The 21,567-nt window shown below is 38.0% G+C and overlaps 1 protein-coding gene across 2 annotated transcripts in view; it reads left to right on the top strand.

The window, feature by feature from the left end:
* Nucleotides 1–21,567, top strand: part of PTDSS1 (phosphatidylserine synthase 1) — a 71,408-nt gene that overhangs the window by 1,452 nt on the left and 48,389 nt on the right. For both annotated transcript variants that reach the window (XM_081071145.1, XM_081071146.1), the window contains exon 2: nt 13,104–13,195. In XM_081071145.1, coding sequence (XP_080927271.1) covers nt 13,104–13,195 — 92 coding nt within the window. The remainder of the gene's footprint in view (nt 1–13,103; nt 13,196–21,567) is intronic.

The following is a 21,567-nucleotide window of genomic DNA, read 5'->3' as shown; positions in this document are numbered from 1 at the left end:
TCATAACTACACACACCATGGGTCCTACTTACAATGATTTCTATTTTCTGAATGAACCTTAGTAAAGAAAGGCATGCCTACCACACCATTATGGCTTAAACAACCCACCCAGAGAAGTGTGTTTTTTGAGTCACATGGTTGGTTTCAAAACTGTCTGTGTGTTCTTGGTTATTTAACCTTTCTCTAAACCTCAGGATTCTGTTCTGTAAAATGGGGATAAAATACATACTTAACCTCATAACAGCATTATGAAGAATATGTTATGAATATGTTAAGAACCTCATAACAGCATTATGAAGAACCTCATAACAGCATTAACTGAATATGTGTGAATGCACTTGGCAGAGTACCTGGTACATGATGCACAATTAATATCAGTTACTTCTAGTATTTTTATCAGTTACTAGTATAATATCTAGTATAACATCAGTTACTCCTAGTATTTTTGTGCAGCAATCAGTGGTTCTCAGTCCAGGTCAGCAGAATATGTACAGGGGTATATTCAGTGGTCACAAGCTTTGGGGGAACTACTGGTATTTAGTGGGTGAGGGTTAAGAATGCTAAATGTATTATAAAGCATGGGACAGCATTGTACAAAAAGAATGAATTGTCCTCTACACATGCATGTATGTGTACATACACATGTGTACACATATGCACAAGTGCCAGTGGTGCCTCCCTTGGGAATCATTGCAATTTTTCAGATTTTCATAAAACTAATAATATCTTCCCATTACACTTGTTCTTCATCTCCATAATTCATTTGATTCTTGGTTCTTATTTCTTAAGTGTTGATCTACTCACATATATCTATTTACCTAAGGGTATAAAGCATATGTTACAATTACATACTCAATGATTGAGGGATACTGCTACTATTGTAAAGTCTTTTGCTAATCTCTGCTGTGGGATAAGACCAGACCTTTCCAGTGTCCAAGCAAGAACACATTTCTAGCTTTGGAGAGAAATCAGTTTTGTCTCAAATTATGGTTACCCTCAAATACTTTATCCTATCCTCTGATTTTACCATTTAGTAGCTGTGTGGCCACTTATTTTTGCTAAGCTTCAGTTTTCTTATCTGTATGTAGTATGAAAATGCCTAGCAAAACCACACATGGCTATCTGTCATGAGAGTTCAGTTCATTTTTTATAGATAATCTGTGTTTAGCTAATTGCATGACAAATAGTAAGTGCTCAATAAGTGCTGTTGTTATCATTACATCATTTCATTGTATGTTAATACCTTCTAAATTATATTTGTTGTTGAGTGAGGACGTAGTATCCTCCATAGTTGAGAAAACGGATAAAGGCATTGGAAAAATGCATATTGCTTTGCTTGGATAACATACATTCCTGTTTCATATTAACTTCAGTTTAACTTCATCTCATGTGCTGGTTGGCAGTTATGGAATTAGTGCAGGAGTTTCTTTGGAAATTAGAAAAGTAATTATGGTATTTTACTTTAAATAATGAGAAACAAGAATGAACAGTTTGTTTCAACCTTTTATCTTTAATATTATTCTAGACCCTTTCAGAATAGATCTTTCTTCCTCTTTTCTAACATAGGAAGTCATTCTTCTGGAATTTCCCTTTTACAGCGTATTCTGCCAAAGCAGTTGATAAATTGCAGCAATGAAAATGTAAGAAATGAATATGAGTTTTAACAGCTTTTCAAAAGTAATAGAAAAGGCATAATTTGAATCTCAAACAATGACCTTTTCCAAAAATGATAATAATTTTATTTTTTCCACTAATCTTATAAAGAGACAGAAATCATACATTGAAGAACTAATTAATATTAAGTTTCACCTTCTGTAAAATCATAAGCACATTTAATACAGTTACTACTTACTATATCTTACTCATTTTTTTGTAATGATTTGTGACCTTTTAAAGTGGAACATTACAGTGATAGCTCTATCTTCCTCCATAAAGATTGAAAGTAGCGATTTCTTAAATGAAAATTATCCATTCTGTGCTCTTTTGTAATGATTATTTCTAGTACCTGAAACTTACTTTGTAACAGGATTTTAGTTGCATGACTGTTAACTGCAATTCTTTCATTAAACTTTAAAAATATGTCTTGAAGTTTGTTTTGCAAAGACTAGTAGTCTAAGAGAATAGGAGATAGAATACTTTTGGGGTATCATATTACCAGTGTATGAACAACAGTACTTGTGTTATGTCACATGCTCCAGAGGCACAGCAAGAATTTAGGATTGTGAAGGATAAGATACCTCACAGGAGTCTGAGACAAGTTTGGATTTGTCAGGTGGTTCTTTTGTTTAATAGCAACTAGGCCTACTTACTGTTAAATCATAACAATTAAATCTCCTGTCCCTATTGCTGTCATTAACAATAAATCCAGATGCTGTCAAATCATTCTCCCCAAGATTTGGAAAAACTCACTTTGCCACCTTTTAGAATAAAAACTTTAACGAATTAAATGCTTTGGCATATATTTTGTAAGTTTGTTCAGCCAGAGTGGGTCAAGGAGAATCTTTGTCTTTAGCTCAGAGTGTAGTAATTACTGAGGTGCATCATATGTGCTCTGCTTTCAGAGGTTGGTAAACCTGGAAATGTTGAATGGCCTTAGTTTTAAAACCTCAAGCTTTAGATTTGAGATGCCAAAATCTACTAAATCACTTCCATAATGGATATCTGCCAGCCTTCCCTGTTCTTTCCCTTTTAGATCCTATAGGTCCCATTAGAAAACATCTCTGATACTGCTGATTCAGTTTTCTTGGTCCTTTTTCCTTTATATACGTCATGTTCTTTCTCTCCCAGTAACAGAAGGCCTGGATGTCCTTGTTCCCTGACACTAGCTACATTACGTGATGGTCCATAGAGGCTGTATACTGGGATTAAACAAACCTCTGAGGTGAACAGAGCACATTGTGTTAGGTGGCACCCTCTAAAGAGGTCCAGTTAACAGTGATCTTAACATTTCTCTTCCCTACTTCCTGTTTGAATCATATTTTTTATTGGATTTAAATAAGCATCTTTTTTTAATCCCTTTTTATACTCATTTCTGGTGTTTTATGTCCTAATAAGATTATAAATTTATTGAAGGAGAAAACGTGTTATATATTGCTTTTCGGTCTTCTGTAGTAAATAGGCACCTGAGTAACTTAAAATATTTATTTGGTTTAGATGATGCCTTACCTCAGAAAGATTACATGCCTAGCAACTGGTCTTTAGCATTTTAGGTATAGTTCTGTTACCAAGTGTAATACAATTATGACATAATCACTGTAGCCTCAGATTTCTGTAGGGAAATTTGAATTTTTCATTCTTGACAAATCCAGAAGCTAGGGTCGACCAGTCAGACAGGACTGCTTCCTCAGCATCTGGTTAAATTCATTTCAGCACTTTAATAAGTCATGTTCCATCCAGCCCAGGTCCCCACCATCCTGGAGTTCATCTAGTTTTCTTCACCAGGTCTAACTGGGCCTTGTAGCTTTCAGAGCTGTTTTCCTCTTCCCCTGCCCAAGCCTTAGCTTAGCAAACACCCAACCCCTTAGCATAACGCTCTACCAGCCTCAACTTCATCTCCCTTCAATCCATTCTCCACAGGGAGGCCTTCATGACCTTTTAAAGACAAAAATATGATCCTATCTGTCCCCTGTTTACAGTTTTTTGTTGAATTCCTGTCACCTGTAGAAGTGCTAGCTGGACCCTAATGTTAGACTAGGTCGGCTTCCAGTCCCTACCTGTACGCAAGCACATGCAGCAAGCCCAGACAGTTCACCAGCCCCTCACCCAGTGCCTGGCCAGCAGCTCACTCTCTGAATGGAGACACCTCCCTGCACTGCTTGCTTAATCCACCTGGATGGTCCCCTTTCCAGACACCTCTTTTTTATATACCTCATAATCCACCTGGATGGTCCCCTTTCCAGACACCTCTTTTTTATATACCTCCAGACACCTTTTATTATTATATCTCTCATACTGTAATATATGTTTCTATACCAGTTTCTTGAGGCCAAATATCTTAATCTTCCCAGGATACACACCCAATAAATGCTGAGTGAATTAAATACAAGAAATAGAGTTATCCAATAAGAACTTTAAAAAATATAATTCTTCTCCTTTAGTTAATTTCTCAGCTGTAATTCTTGAGAAGGATCATAACTTTGTATAAAATAAAATGAAAGTTGTCTTCAAAATTAATACCAAAGCTAATTAACATCGGTCTACGTTGTAACCTGGGACTAAGTTTTCCATTAGAAGAGAGGATTCTTAAATAGTGACTAGCCTCATAAACATGACCTTACCTTTGTGTCTCAGTTTCAAGGACTCATAGTATTATTTTTTTAATGGGGATGTTTGTGTTCCAATAAAAACTTATTTGCAAAAACAGGCTGTATGCAGTTTTGACCTGCCTGCAGGCCATACTTTGCCAATTAATTTAGAGAAATAAAATCACAGAAAATACCAATTTTTCTTGTCTGTGTCTGGTACTAAATATTCTAAACATGAGCCTATAATGTCTATAAACTAAAATTATCTCAGTTCAAATCTTGGACAAAAAAATGAAACAAACGTTTTAAAAAAATGCACAAATAGTAAAACAAAACAAGAACTTGGTATCTGAACAGATAGATATCAAATAGAAATCACTCTGAGAAATCAAAGTAAATGTCATACAGTTAAATAATGTCATTACAAGAAATAAGCAAAATACATTATTCTATTCTAAACAAAGTTGTTTAGAAGAGTCCCACAACTAGATGTCATAGTCAGATTTCTCAGGTTTACAGAAAATGGAGCAGAAAAAAAATCTGTAATCATATAATCAGGGAAAAATATCAAGTTACAGAAGTAAACAAAATTAAGTTAATGTTCAAAGTTTTCTACATTTTGTCATAAGATTGAAAAACTATTTACAATGTTTTATGGAAACAAGTTTATCAATAGATTAAAAAACATAAGGCCAGTTTATAATTTTTGTAAGACAATACTGTGTATCTAAAATTATGGGATGGGATTTCTGGTCAGGATGGCAGAGTAAGTAAAGCTATACTTATTTCTTCCCTCAACCACATTAAAATTACAACTAAACCACATCACTGAGAATTGCCTGAAGTGTAGCTGAACAGAAGTGCTATAACTAAGGAAATACAGAAGAAGCCATGTCAAGACTGGTAGGAGGGGCAGAGATGTGAAACAGGCTGGTCCCACACCTGCATGTGGCAGTTAAAAATCAGGAGGGGTACCCCATGAGGAGTGAAGGGTTCCAGCCCAGAGTCCAAATTCTGGGAAGAGAAGGCCTCATAACTTCTGGCAGTGAAAACCAGCGGAAATTGTGGCTGAGTGAGACGGAGAGTGGCTGGAGTCCCAGGCATTCCTCTTAAAGGGCCTGTGCCTGGACCTATTAATTGACGGACTCACTCGCTCTGAGCTCCAGTGCTAGGGCAGCAGCTTGAAAGGTGCTTGGGACATGTTAGGAGGAACTGAATTGTCTGGCTGCAGGGCAAGGGCTGGAGGAACAGCTTTCTCAAGGACTTATATTAAAGGTAAGGGAACGAAAAGAAGGGAGAGAGAGAGAGGGAAAATCAGCTTAGCAGTCTTAGGAGTCAGGATAAACGTTGGACTTTCTTGTCTGCCCAACCCAGGGATACAGCCTGATCTAAAGATTGTAAGTGAGTGAATGGAGTTTGCTGTGGTTTCCTGAAGTCTCCTCACCCCACTGCCTATAGTCAGACATTAAACTGACACAGAATCTGAGTCTAAAACTTTTTCTGAGTGCAACCTTTTTTTTTAATTCTTTTTTTTTTTTTTAACTCAGGACTTTCCTTATATTTTCCTGCTGTTAGGACAGTCTCTCTTCCCTGGGTAGTTCCCTGTACTGGTTGAAACAGTGTTTGGACAGAAGGAGTTGTGGTATTTGAATATTTGATTGGTCACTGAGCATCAGGACAGGAAAATCACTATCAGTGGACCCTGTGGGCTCAGGCTATGATTCATCCTCATGTTACCTGAGTCACGGGGCCAATTAACCATAGCATCTCACGTTTTCTGGCACCCCACTATGTTGAGTATGCCTGCTGTGTACCAAGCATTGTGCTAGGCTTGGTGTGAGATGGGACCTCTGCTTTCTGGAGCTTAAATTATGATTTTGTTGTAATTTGTCCATTCATATTTTCACTGTATGTCATCAGGGATACCCAGCATGCTTCTGGAGCATCTCCTAAATTTAGCAGTGAGGAAAAAAGGAGCTTGCTTCCCTAAAGTGTCTGTTTGTATCATATTGGTCAGTGTAGCAGTCTTGACCTAGAGTCAGCATTCCAGAAGCCCTGGCTCCTACTTCCACTCTGCCTGGATCTGTGTTGTGTATAACTATGGGCAAGACAAAGCAAGAGCCTCATTTTCGAAATTCTTCAAGTAAAGATAATACCTCCCTCCCCGACCCACCCAAACTGTAGAACAGTTAAATAAACTGGCAGTTGGGGAAGTTCTTTGAAAAGTTCAGAACATCAGAGACTGAGACAGTTGTTAGGAACTGTAGTAGACCTAGGACTTGAGAAGTCAGGGAGCTGTCACAGTGTTACAACTGAAAGCTTGAAGTCCTTTTGATTTGTTGCTGACTTAGTTGAGCGAGAATTCTGAGGTCAGGAAAAATCGAGATGGGATCAGGTAGTCCTGACTGCAAGTTCTTCCCTGGAAAGTGGGAACCTGATTACCCCCTCGAAAAGCCTTATGAACAGTAACATCCCCATGAACAGGGCCAGTCATATTGTGAACAATCGAGTAGTGCTTTTCTGAGGGTTATCAGGTTAATTAGAGATAGTTCCAACAAATACAAAAGAAAACTTTTCTCCTGGGCTAAAAGTATACTAAGATAATAATTTAGTTTTATGTTTCATTGCTCCTTTTCATTCTGATTCTCAAGAATAAGGATCGTGTCTGTTCATCTCTGTCTTTGCCCCCAGAATAGTACCTACCCCAACGACAGGTGTTAGCTAAATAAGATGAGTGGACATACATGAAAAGCATTCAAACATAGTGAATAATAACTGACACTGCCTCTGTGCTAGGCTCTGTTCTAAGTACTTTACATGTGCTGGGTTATTTTTTTCGCACAACAACCCTGTGAGGTGAAATTATTATTATCCTTGATGTACTAGGGAGGGAACTAGGGCACAGAGAGGTTGCGTAATCTGCCCAAGGTCACACAGGCTGATGAATGTTGAAGCCAGAATTCTGGCACAGACAGTCTGGCCCCAAGTCTGTACTTCTGGTCACGGACCAAAAAATACTTGGTGTTTGGAGCCAGGCCCCTTAGGTAAAATACAGATAATGATCATTTCTCCCTTTCAGGGTGTTATAAAGATTAAGAGAGCTAACGTGCAAAGCAGCTGGCGTTCCGAGTGAGGCACTGATATGGTGGATATCCAGAACTATTTATTACCCCTAATTTGGGGTTTCTGGAGTCACTGGTATGGTCCTGTGCCCTTTGCAGCCAAGTCGCTTTTCATGATTAACTATGGAAAGTTTCTATATACCTCAGTGTATGGTTATGTCTCTGGATTACTGGGAGTTTAGAGAGGATAAACTCAAACCAGGCATTAGAGAATGGCCATGTGTGGTCAAGTTGTCAGGAGGTTGGAGGGGCAGGTTGGGTGGCCTCATCAGTCATGCATTCAGTTCTTTCTATGTACCACGATAAGGGATTGTGGCCACACAGTCTCCATTCAAGAAGCTCAGTGTGAAGCTGGGGCTACTAGTCTGATGTGACTCAAATTTCTTTTAAGCTCAGCCAGCTGCTCTCCAATCTTTGATCACAGATGTTGATCTATCTGTTCTGTGTATTTTCAGTTTATCTAATAACTTCTCTGTCCATCTTTGATACTTTTTTTCTTACTAGACAAAATATAAAACTTCCAAATTTCAGACTGACTGCTGTTTTATTCAGGTTGCTTAGTTCGTTTTCTTTGTTTCTCCTGAAAATAGCCATCAATTTGATTCTCTCTAATAAAATTGCTCAACATTTACAAAATTGCCATTTCATTGGGTTTATATCCATATTTATTACTGAATCTTAAGTTCTTTTAAATTTAATGTTGATATGTATTTTCAAGCATTTTTGACTAGTAGATCATTTTAAATAGAGGATGATTTACCATAGCTATTTATTTAAAATTAATTAACTTTTTTGAAAAGAATAATGTATCCACATTACTTGAAATGCAAGATATACCAAAGGGTATGTTGTGAAAGGTCTCCCTTCTGCTCTTTTCTCCTCTTGAGAAAACCTGCATCACTGTTTCTTGGGTAGGTTTCGAGAGATATTATTTGCAGCTGTAAGATTTCCCGGAGACATTATTTGCAGCTGTAAGCTCAAGTTACAAGTTATATACACACATTAATCAAATAGTATGGTGACTGTTTAAATAAAAAATTATTACAGTAAAAGACACATTGCCATTAATCCCCTCAAAATACTCTCCCTTGTTTCGAAAACACTTATCCCATCGTTCTTGCTACTTTCTGAAGCAGTTCTGGAAGTCCTCTTTAATTGCGCTGATATGGCTGCCTCCATGTCCTGAATCATTTTGACTTTGGGAAAGAGCAAGAAGTTCCAGAAGTCGCCAGATCCGGTGAATAAGATGGATGAGGACGCCCCATAATGTTTTTATTTGACAGAAATTGCTGTACCAGAAGCGATGTTTGACACGAAGCGTTGTCATGATGGAGGATGACTTATGGCACACTTTAAAACATACCTTCTCTCAGCAATAGCTCAAACCCGACTGACTGCACCGAACAAGTTGAAACCTGTCACACACTGTTACTAAGGTTTGATGCGCCGCTTCCTGTATTGAAGATCCCTGCCTTTCCATTGGATGGCACTTGGCAGCAGCATTCACCATATTTTGTGATCACAACGGAAAGGCTGTGTCACACATTGCTTCTGGTATACAGCAATTTCTGTCAAATAAAAACATTACACTGTGTCCTCATCCACTTTATTCACTGGGTCTGACACCTGCGACTTCTGGCTCTTCCCCAAAGTCAAAATGGGGGCAGCCATGACAGCACAACTAAAGACACTCAGGAAAGAGGACTTCCAGAATTGCTTCAGAAAGTGGCAAGAAGGATGGGATAAGTCTGTTTGAAGTGAGGTTGGGGGGTATTTTGAGGGGGATCAATGGCAATGTGTCTTTTACTGTAATAATTGTTTTTTAAATTTAAACATTCATTGTATTTGTTGATCACACCTCATACATGCCCCCTTTTTTGCGCAAACAGCTGTTTACTATCCCCACTGTTCTGTAACTTGCTTTCTTTACTTCAGGATATCTCTTAAATTGTTCTTCTCAGTTAATTCATAAAAGCTGCTTTTTTTCATGGCTCCCTAGTATTTCATTATGAGATGGGGTAATTATTTATTTGGTCCCCTTTTGGTGGACATTCAGCTTGTTTATAATCTTGGGCTAATATGTGTAATGTACCAGTGAACAAGCTTGTACATACGTCATTTTAGCACAACTGAGGGTATGTCTGTGGGATAAATTCCCATACATGGAATTGTGGAGCCACAGGGTATATGCAATTGTAAATTTAATATGTTGCCAATGGCCCTCCATGAAAGTGGTTTAAATTTATACTACCACTAGCAATGTGTGAGTGCCTGTTTACCTTTTTCTTCGTATCCTTACCAGCTCAGTCATTCAATTCTTACTTTGTCCATAAGGTAGATAAAAAATGGTCCCTTAGTGTTAATTTTTCCATCTCTTACCATGAGCTAGGTTGAGCATCTTTTCACTTGTTTGAGAGCCGTTGGATTTCCCACTCTGAACTGTGTCTTCATATCCTTTGCCCATTTTTCTATTTGTTTTTCTTTGACCATTTGTTGTTCTTTCTGTTAATTGATTGGGGGGTGCTTTGTGTGTTAGGGAAATTAACACTTTGCCTTGACCTGAGTTGCAAGTAATTTTTCCAAGTTTATCACTTTTTCTTTACTGATTTCTTTGCTGTGCAAATTTATTCATTTTTTTCCTTTATGACTTCTGAGTTTTGTGTCATACTTTAAAAAAGTCTTCCCTACTCTGAGAATGGTGTGTTTTGGTTTTGGTTTTTTATTCTCCCATTGTTTCTTCTAGAAATGGTTTTTTGTTTTGTTTTTTTTACTTTTATTTTCTGAATCATCCAGAATATATTTTGGTATAGAGTATGAGTTATGGAATCAATCTTCTTTTTCCAGGCAACAGTTGCTCATTTCAGACTTGCTTTTACTTTGTACCGTACAAATTGTGTGCCCTGTCAAACTCTCTTGATACTATCCCTGTGCATCTAACATGAGCCACATTGATTTAGCATGACATAATTTTTTCAGGAGGCAGCTTGGCATGAAGAGCATCATCTTCAGCGCCTGTCAGACCTGACTTTGAATGCTGACTTTTCAACTTCTTACCTACACAACCTTGGGCAAGTTATATAACCTTTCTGCGCATTTGTTACCACAATTGTAAAATTTGGTTGATAATACCCCATTTTGTAAATGGGTTATGACAATTAGAGATAGTGTTTATAAACTGCCTGTTTCAGTGCCTGGTACACAGTAGATACTTGATAAAGAAGAGCTATTATTATTATCATCATCATTACCAATATCAGTAGTGTGATGTTGGTCTGAATGAGGACATTGTGTCCTACCACTCTCTGTGTCTAGCCATTCTTCAGTAGAAGCTGTTGTTCCTTGAAATTGGATTTGGGGATTCCCTGCCTAAGCCAAAGGGCATCACAAGTACCCTAGTAAATATTTGGCTGGTATTTTTATCAGGCTGGCATTCTTAGGGCCATGTTCATAACTTCTGGGCAAGTTGTTAATGTAATTGTTAATTTGTTAGTGTCCATTAAAATAAGATTGTACTTCACTGCAAGAGGATGGCTGACTCTGTAGTTTGGTTTTGTAATCATATCTGTATAAAGTTAACAGTCAAGCATTGTTTGTCCAGGATCAGTCTTAGTGCTGTTTGGCAATATGAAGATCTAAGAAACATTTATGACCTGTATGATCTCTTATTTTAGTGCCTTATGTTCAATCCTGTCATAAGTCTGGAAATTATTTAATTGGATGCAGAAAATTAGTCTAAACAGAAGTTGATGTCTAATTTCTGTTTTTAAAACAATATCCCAGGATCTAGTCCTTAGTTATGTAATTCATTATTTTTTCATTCCATACCTCTTCATGTATTCTGAGACTCTAAAATGTTTATCTATGGTAACTTGGTTTTCTAACATTTTTTTAAACATCTTTCTTTTCCTTTAGTAATGATTAACCTTAATTTGATATTTGTCTTTTGAAAGTTCCTTCCTCAGGTAAACTCATCTTTTTGTATTCATTTTTAAATTTATTGTTACTAGTCTCATCTCTAAAATATTTCCTTCCATTCTGTTTCATCTCTTATTTTCTGTCTACACATCCTACATTTTTTTTAAATATGAAAATACCATTTTTATATAATTCCCAGTAGACAGAACAGAATACAAAATTGTTTACATAGTACTATCAAAAAACACTTAGTCCCACCACAGAAAGGCAACCATTTTTAACTTTTGGTGTATTTCCTTTTCTCTATACATCCTACATATTTTTAAAGTAAAACGCTGAACTTCTCTCTCCCAAGTGTCTCAGTACTTATCAATTTAGAAAATCTTACTGTTATATTTCTGTTTTCCCTCCTTTGTTTGCTTCTGTTGAGCCCAAATATGTTACTAGATTCTTCTCCCCCTCCTCTTCCTTCTTCTCCACCTCTTTTTCCTCCTCCTCCTCTTCCTTGTCCTCTTCCTCCTCCTCCTTCTCCCTCTCCTTCTTCTTCTGTTTATGTAAACTGTCAAAACCTAATTTTTCTCCATCATCAACATTAAGAAATTTTCCATTTGGGAAATTTTATTTGGTTTTAAACAATAAATTTTCTCCCTAGTCAATAATTAGTCCACAAATCTACTTAGGGCCTACTATGTGCCAGGCTGCAAGGATATAGTGAATAATTCCCTGCCTTCAGAAGTTTATATTCTATAGGGAAGACAGACAACATATAAACCAACAAATGGAATCTTTTCAGTTACTGGAGTTATAGAGGAGATGAATACAGTAATAAATTAGAAATGACCAGGAATGACAGAAAGGAAGCTCATCTCTTTTCTTTACAATTCTGCCTTCTGGTCTAATTTTAAATCTTATATTTTGTTTTCTATTAACATGCTTTTTTTTGTTTTTTTTTGTTTTTTTTTTTTACTGGTACTTTCTTTTTACTACACGTTCCCTCTCTTTTTTTTTTTTTTTTTTTTTTTAAGATTTTATTGGGGAAGGGGAACAGGACTTTATTGGGGAACAGTGTGTACTTCCAAGACTTATTTTCCAAGTCAGGTTGTTGTCCTTTCAATCTTAGTTGTGAAGGGTGCGGTTCAGCTTCAAGTTGTTGTCCTTTCAGTCTTAGTTGTGGAGGGTGCAGCTCAGCTCCAGGTCCAGTTGCCGTTGTTAGTTTCAGGGGGCACAACCCACCATCCCTTGCGGGAGTTGAACCCGCAACCTTGTGGTTGAGAGCCCACTGGCCCATGTGGGAATCGAACCGGCAGCCTTTGGAGTTAGGAGCATGGAGCTCTAACCTCCTGAGCCACCGGGCGGTTCTCTTCCCCTCTTTTTATTAATCCCTTAGATAGCGAACTACCAACTTTTAAGAATTTATTATATAATTTCATTGCACTATGGCCTTCCTTATAATCTTATGATTCCTGAAAAATTTCTTTGCCACAGTCTGCATCATAAAGGTCATCTTTACTTATTCTTGAAACTAAAAGGCATTTCTCCAAAATAACCTTACCTTTTCACATTCTGGTATATTTTTTAAAAAAAGAACAGTGATTCTCAAATGTTTTTTCTGACTAGAATGTGTGTTGCTGTGTAAAGTTGATAATTGCCTTGTAAGAACTGCACTTTATTATGAGATTGTATTATTTCAGGAAATTATAATGAATAGTATGTGGGTAATGACTTTGCTCAGCAGAATAAATTACCATAGCAATCCCCTAGTTTTTATAACATATAACATAGATTTGAAAATGAATACTCAATATTCTTTTTCTGTTTTCAGGGATGACTCAGTCCCAGAAGACAACATCTGGAGGGGTATCCTCTCTGTTATTTTCTTCTTTCTTATCATCAGTGTATTGGCTTTCCCCAATGGTAAGTGATGTGCTACTTTATCACATTTCTCCTGTGCATTATGCCCTTTTGGTATTTTTGAGATGCATGTCATCTGGAAGATGAAAGTAAAAGGTGGAATAAAAAAATAATCAGAGTTTAGTGTGGTGGTTAGGGGAATAAGCTCTTGAAGCAGACCATCCATTCAGCTACTTCCTAGCTCTGTTGTCTCTTTAAGAGTGCTTCAGTTTCTTTCTATAAAATAGAGATAACAGGTAGGGACTGTTAAGGGTTAACTCAGTACATGTTAAATTCTCTGAATAATACCTGACAAATTACAAGCTCTCAATGAATGTCAGTTGCTATTTTTGTTATTATTAGCTGAGTTGTAAATACTCAAGTATTAGTTACTCCATTTTGCTAAGGATGGGGATTAGTGCTATAATGAGTATTACTTAATAATTTATTGTCATAGTGATGTTTTTTATCACAGTAAACTTTGCTTATTATACATTTGGGGTATGAGTTTTTATCAGCAGGTAAAAAAAGACAATTATTACTATGAATTTTACCCCCCATTATGATTATAGAGTGAAGCAAAAACTTCGTTTAAAAAATTAGTTTGGTATTCTGCCATTCATCCTTTCATCTCAGTTGTCCCTTACCAATTGCTTTAATTTTTCTTATTCCCCTTCAGTACCTTCTCCCTAGAATAGTCTTATTCTCTGTAACCATTTCTAAATGCTCATTTTTTTGTATCCTGTTTCTTTTACACTTGTGATATTTTGAAATTGTCTCAGTCTTTCTTATGAGTTATGCTCCGTAGTCCCCAATCAAGTTTTAAATATGATATTTTAAGATGTGTTTATTCTCTATCTTCCTATTTATTCAGTAGACTACAATGTGTAATATACAAAGCTCATTATGAATGTTACTGATTGCTACCTGGAAATATACCATGATAATAAGTTCTAGTACCAATTCCAATGTGTGTGTGTGTTGGGGAGTGGGTGGTGGGGTTCTTCCCATACACAAGCAATGCTCTGACCACAGCTGGGTGTCCTACAATTCAATTCAGTTCTAACACTGTCTACCCAGAGACATCAGATCCCACAGTTTAGTCCCAGAAGTCTGTCCCCATTCTACTCCAAAGGCCAATTGCAAGTCTAGGTTTTACCTGCACTTACTTATATGATTGAATGGCTATAAATCAGAGGTTCCCATGACCCCCTACTTGGGTTCCATTAATTTGCTAGATAGGCTCACAAGACTCAGGAAACCAGTTTATTCACTAAATTACCCTACCAATTTGTTACAAAGGCTATTCATCAACAGCCAGATGAAGAAATACAAAGTATGTGGAAAGGGTAAGGAGCTTCCATGTCCTCCCTAGGAGCACTGCTTTCCCGGCATTTACACAGTTTAGCAACCCAGAAGCTCTGCAAACCCCATCCTTTTGGGGTTAATGAAGGCTTTATCACATAGGCAATACTGATTAAGTCATCAGCCATTGGTGACTGAAGTCAATCTGCAGCCCCTCTCCCCTCTCCAAGGCCTGGGAATGGGACTGAAATTTCCAACCCGCTAATCACATGGTTGGCTCCACTGGCAACCAGTCCCCATACTTAGGTGCTTTCTTGTAGTCACCTCATTAACATAACAAAACACTTTATTGGTCTCATCACTTAGGAAATTCCGGGAGTTTTAGGAGCTCTGTGTCAGATACAGGGAAAAAGACCCTGTTCCAAATACATATTTCTTATTATAAATCACAGTATTAGTGGAATTTTGTGCTATATTTTTGCTGATCTTTCTGTAGCACTATTTGTTTTTTTATGATAGCATATTCCAACCAGTAAAACCAAGCCTGAACGCTTAAGAGAATGAATTGTTGTAGATAGCCAAGTTATTGGGGAGCCGCGTTTAACTCTCCAACCACTCAAGCTTTTAGATTAAAAAAAATTTTTTTTTCTGTGAAAACCTTTCAAGATATGGAAATCTGCTGTCCTAGTCAGTACAGGCTGCTCTAACAGAATATTATAGACTGGGTGACTTAATGGAAGATTCATCCTGAAGCAAAATTCCTCTCCTGGAGTGAACCTGTGAAACCAGACAAGTTATGTGTTTCCAGAGCGAAATAGTGGGACGGGCACAGGATAGAATGTGGTTTGGAACACATTCTTGTGCCGAAAGGAAGAAATAGGAAAGGAAGGAGGAAGGGGTGATGGGTCACATGCAAGTCTATGTGCGCATGCTCTCATTTACCACTCATCTGAAGGCAGAACATGCCCCAAACAAGGTTTCAGACAGACATGGAAAAGGACCATAGCAATTCAATATTCTCTGTAAGAAGGATTAGGATGTTAGGAAAGGGAGTGCTGAGAGGGAGTCTCTTGAAGCCTTGTGTACATAGCAAACACATTGGGTCTACCTTGTTTTCTAAAGATCCATTTATTTACATTTTACGTTAAGATTAGTTTTCCACTTTAAAGAATGTTATTGAATATTTTTAAGTTTGGCGTGGCTTTGGGAATTGCCATAGAAATGATGGGGGAATTGGCTGGACCACTAGGAAATGGTGTTTCTGAGCTGTGTGCTTGTCCTCTCCCAGAGCCAGCATTCAGACTTCAGGCCAGTAGTCCAGGAGCCATGATGCTGGATGACTGCTTCTCTGAGTGGAATACACATGCCTCTACTTGCTCCAGTCTTGTCTCCTTACTGTGTTTCCCCGAAAATAACACCTAGCCGGATAATCAGCTCTTATTTTAATATAATATAAGATTGGGTGTAATATAATATAATTATCAGGTCTTATATTAATTTTTGCTCCAAAAGATGCATTAGAGCTGATTGTCTGGCTAGGTCTTATTTTACGGGAAACATGGTATTTTCTGTTCTCCCCCACCCTTGGCACATATTCTCAAATTAAGTAATGAAAATGAATCAGAGAAACAGAGCCCAACATTTGTTTTCTCCTTGAAAGGCACTTTTTGGGGAAGTATCTGCAGTGGATAGCATTCCCAGAATGGTTCTGTTTTGGCAACTTCAAAGGAATTTATCCTTGACCTAGTAAAGGCTGCCATGCATGCTTGAGTATAGGCCTAAGTTGATTGTATCCATATGTCTCATGTGTATGAGTTTATATACGCTGCGTGGTAGAATTGCTTAACTCCTACAGGAGGGGGTCCTATTATTCTTTTTGTACAGTCTAAATAACAAAGAAAGCTCTTGATTTTCTCCATAGGGTTTTATAATAGGATGCTTTTGGCGACAAGCAATAGGAAACCCATTTCAAAATGGCTTAAAGAATAAAGAAAAGTTTACTTTTGTACATTATTAAGAAGTTTCCGAGATAGATAGTTCCAGGGTTGGCCATCTACTCAGTATCTCAGTGACATGAAGACCCCAGTTCTTTACCTCTTTTTGATCCACCGTCTTTAGCATGTTGATCCTAACCTGTGCTTTGCTTCCCTAATGATCCTCAGGTCACTGTTACAGTGCTGGACATATAGTCCTGAACAATGCCAGCAGAAGGACAGATCATTTCTTTCTGTGTATTTTTTTAAGCATGAAGAAACCTTTCTTAGAAACCCTCCAGCAGACTAGCCCTCTGTTCTCTTTGTCTAACATTGGGCCACATGCCTCTCTCCAACCAGAACCCAGGACAGGAATTTATAGTGTCTAGAGGAATAGGCACATAGTAGATTGTTAGTATGTCTAATGGACTGAATAAAAGAACAGGATTACCTCCATTGGCTTAGAATTTACCCCTGAGTTTTATGGGATAGGACTGGACACTCAACAAAATTTCCTTTGCCAAGCGTAGGTTTAAGAGGTCCTTTCTTCAGTCCTATAAATAGACATGGGGGGAGAGACCGAGATGAGACTGGGTAAGGAAAGGGTCTGACAACCACTTCATACTTCTCTTCTGTCATTGTCTCTTCTCCCATTCTCTTTTGGTCCCCTTGACATTCTTTTTTTTTTAATACTACTTCCATCTCATTATAGCAACTGACGTTCAAGTGTATCACTGTATCCCTGGAGTGAAATTTAGAAACCTATTTCAGTCTCCAGTTGGCTTTGAGATTTCTTTCAACAGGTGACCTTCTAGTGTACTTTTCTGGCTTCTGAAGGCTTCCTTGAACTGTTCCTCCTCCTCCCAGCCCACCTCACCCAAACTTTCTCTGTACCCCCAGTGCCTGGCCCACAGTGGCCTCTCAATAAGTATATGTTAATTAAGTAATGAATCTGTCAGCAAAAGAGTTCACAGAATTAGTCCTCTCTTTTGCTTCACTTACCTGCAAGAGAAACACCGTTCAGAACTTTACAGTATTTTGAGGAGAGCTAACTAGTGGTTACTTCTTGATTTTCCTGATATTTATCCTTCTTTGTCCTTTGGGCTCATTTTGCTTCTCTGAGCTAAAGATGGTGCTAATTACATTTTTTTGAGGTTTGAAGGTGATTTGGAAGGTTCGCTGTCTTCTAAATTTTGTTGTTGTTTGAATCTTGAGATTATTATGCTAAGTGAAATAAGTCACACAGAAAAAGTTGAGAACCACATGATTTCACTGATAAGTGGAATATAAAACTAAAGCAACAAAGGAATAAGAAAACAAATAGAAACAAAAACTCAGACAATAGTTTAGTGGTTACCAGAGGATAAGTGAGGAGGGGAGTGGTAGATGAGGGTTAACGGGGTTAAATACTAATATATGGTGATGGAAGGAGAACTGACTGGGTGGTGAACACACAATGTGATATATAGATGATTGTACAGAATTGTACACTTGAAACCTAATTTTTTGTAATTTTACTTACCATTATCACCCCAATAAGTCTTAATTAAAAAATAAAATAAAATAAAATTTTTAAAAAAGTTCTCGTCTCCCCTCATTCTCTGTCTCCTGTTCCACTACTTTTTGTTGTTTTTTTTTTAAATTATTTCTTATGTTTCAAATTTGCTTATTTGAAATAATTTTACCTTTTCTAGGTTTTTTTTCTAGAGACATTTAAACTTTTAAAATAAAATCAAATATTTTTGTCAATTATACCTCAGTAAAGTGAAAAAATAAGGGAAGAAGCAAACTAAGAGGGCCTGAGGACACAAATGTAACTTCTAACTCTTGTTAAAAGAATTGTACCTCCCTAAGGTTGGGTCCCTTAAACTTTGTTATTCATAGGTATAACTGTTGCTGGCAAGTCAAGCAATGACCTTATTTCCAATTTCTGAGGTAGTTTTTTCAATGCTAACTAGCTCTTATGACAAAGACATTTGATTTCTATTTCTTTTGAAATTAAACTTGCTCTTAATATCTGATTAAAATTATGTACTCTAGATGTAGGGACTGATGAAGAAGGTAAAACATGCAGTTTTTAAATGTGCCTAGTAAGAAAACACAATCCAAAACAAAATCAGCACTCATTTCTTCACCATGACTCTAAGAAGCCTTCTGCATTTCTCTGCATGATCAAGGAGAAGAGTCCCTGAACTAGACATCCAGACTCTTCCTGACAGCTTTTATCAGATTAGAAATAAAGTATAGATAATAAACATAACCTGAGATGGAGCACTTCAGAGGAAGAGAAGGAATCCTCCCTTTACTGGAACACTTGTAAACAGTTAGTTGGGAGTAAGATGTGTGGTAAAGCAAATGTTCAGGAAGGCTATCGGTCGTGCGAATATGCCTGGGTAGACGCCTGCTGAGGAAAGCATGGCTTTAAAACAGGTGACTTGATTGGAGTAGTCAAGTGCGGGTGATCTAGTGAGCATAAATATCAAGGTTCGTTAAAGAAAAAGACCAGCCTCATCCTAGGTTTTTAAAAAAGTATAATAATACTTTTAGCAGAATTACTCTCTTTGATGGTAAAGATGGTCCGCTTAATCAGTAATGCTATTAGAATGCACTTCTAAGAAGTGGGCAGATTTGATGACTCAAATGAAACCTGCATTTGGGTTTTTGAAGTTCACTCCTGAAAGGGTCACCTTACATTCCAGGGCTTTACCTTACCTTTTGTGAGTAAAAGACGTAGATGATTCCCACCTACCTAGTTCAGGGCAGAGACCTTGGTACTCCTCTGTCCTCTTCTGAAACCCACCACATCAGATTTCTGAATTCTTTTTCAAATCCAATGCATTTCAATTTGCAAAGCTGAAAGGACATTTTTAAATCTTGTATTTTTTGAGAAACATTGTGATATGATATGATGTGTAAGTGGGAAATCTAAAGAAAAGAGGAAAGAATTCATTTAGGGATAAGTCAAGATAAGGCTTAAAAAAAAAAAAAGAAAACCAAACAGCACTGCAGTGAGATGAAAATTCTCTTTTCAGGTTCTGGAACAATGTGTGCCTGTCACAGGGCATCACTGGGTGACAGAGAAAGACCCTTGGCTGAAGCAGTTTTATGCTAGGTTAAGAAGAGCTGTAAGGCCCCCTACCCCCAAATTCCTCAACCATCCTATCCTCTAAATTACTCTGGAACGTACTACTTAGGGTCAGATAAGCAAGGGCTGGGTCTGTTTTCAACAGGCTTCACTTAAAGTAATTGCAGGTGGAAGAGGCCTTTCTACTGGTTGCTATGAGGGATCTTCCATCAGTTCCCTGTCTTTTCCTTGTCCTTCCAGTTTTTTCCTGAACTTATTATCAATTCCAGGTTACAGCAACTCAGTACCACTCACCAGCTTTTTTCTCTCCCTGCTCCCCTGGCCCTGACACGGTCGTAGCTCAGACCCTCTGCTCCCCCTCTTGAGCTGGCCCAGGCCTGACAGAGTTGATGGGAAAGTACATATGCGCTCTCAGACTGGAATGGAGTCCTGTGAGCTATGAGACTGGGCAAACCCCTTGAGGCTCAGTGTCCTTCTCTGTAAATGGGGATGATGGTACCACCATCACCACCCAGCTGTCAGGAAAACTAAGAGATAATGTGTGGGGTGACTCAGCCCCCAGCCTAGTACACAGTTTGTGCTTAGGAAAGTACTGCTGACTATTATAAATTAATATGATTGCTCTTGAGAATAACATTACTTATATGATTTTTAAGTGTTGTTTGGTCATGGAATTTTATTGCAAAGCAAATAATAGGTCATAAAATTTTAGAGTCAGACCTTGTAAGACAAAACCATTGAGAAAGCTGGGGTCCCATGTTAGGTCTGAAAGGTTAATTCAGTGGTACGGATGAAGTAATATTTTCAAGCCAGACAGCCATCATAGTACAAAAGTCATTTATTCATGATGACAAGTCAAGAGACGTCAACCAAAAATCAGTGAAGAAAAGTATCAGGAACATAAAATTACTTAAAAGACAGCATTTTTAGCCATCAGTTTTCTAATAACTTTTGAAGCAAGTTAACTGCATTATGTTACCTAAAAGAGGATTCTAGTTTCTATGCTTCACTGTGCTTTTCTGAGAAAGGAGCTGTGGGGACAGAGCTCCAGACAGCAGTTTCCAGGCTCTTGGCCTCATATGGAAAGGTGCTGGCTCAGGTAGTAGATGGTCCTCAGCTGTGACTAGTTGGCCATCTGCTGTTACCTGTTAGCCATTTGTCACTGATATAACTGCCGTGGCCAAGCTAGCAAAGTGTGTGGCGTGGTGGTGTGGCGTGGCGGAGTGTAGATTATGGATTGCAGAGAGGCGGATTGCAGCTAGCAAGTGGGCTAGCAAGTGGGCGGATTGCAGCTAGCAAGTTGGTTGGCAGAGACAAGTGGACGACGGGTTGCGGATCATATTGCTCCTGCCTCCTGTGTCTCCAACCCAGCCGCCAGCGAGAATATAATAATGGTATGAGTCCCCTATCTGTGGCTCCGTGGGTGTTCCTTTTTGGCCTCGCCATGTCCTGCATTCTTATGTGGGGAGCGGGACCAGAGACCCACATGACACCCTACGTGACAGAGCAGATGATTAAATAGATCACAGGTATTCCTTGCTGTCTGAGCCCTTGCTATCAGAACCCAGATAATGAACAGATTTGGATAAACTTTTAAATAAATCCCTCTCTTGCCATTTAAAACTCAGACACCAAATTAATTTAGATAAAGCAGTCTTTCAGGATCCTAACCTACCTTCTGAACTCTTACCGTCTAAAACTCAGGAATGAATAGAATTGGATGACGGGGATACTTGTAACTGATTTTCCTGATATGAACTTGATTCATCAAAAGAAAGCTGCTAAAATATGGTTCAATGTAGTCTTTGTAAGAAGAGATAGATTTTAGAGTGAGTTTTAGGTTGAAAATTACAATGTAATATTTGCTTCAGACAGGATTCCAGGTTGTAAGCAACAGAAACTAACTCTGCTGATTAAAAAGCCTATTATAGGATATTGGATGGCTCCAGGAGGAATCATAGAAGGCTAGGAAACTAGGTCTCAGGCAAGCTTCTAGAAACTTCCATGTCACTCAGACTGGCCTAATGAGGAAA

Source organism: Rhinolophus hipposideros (assembly GCF_964194185.1).
Source record: "Rhinolophus hipposideros genome assembly, chromosome: 13".
In the NCBI taxonomy this organism is placed as follows: Eukaryota; Metazoa; Chordata; class Mammalia; order Chiroptera; family Rhinolophidae; genus Rhinolophus; species Rhinolophus hipposideros.
This window is presented reverse-complemented; position numbering and strand designations above follow the sequence as displayed.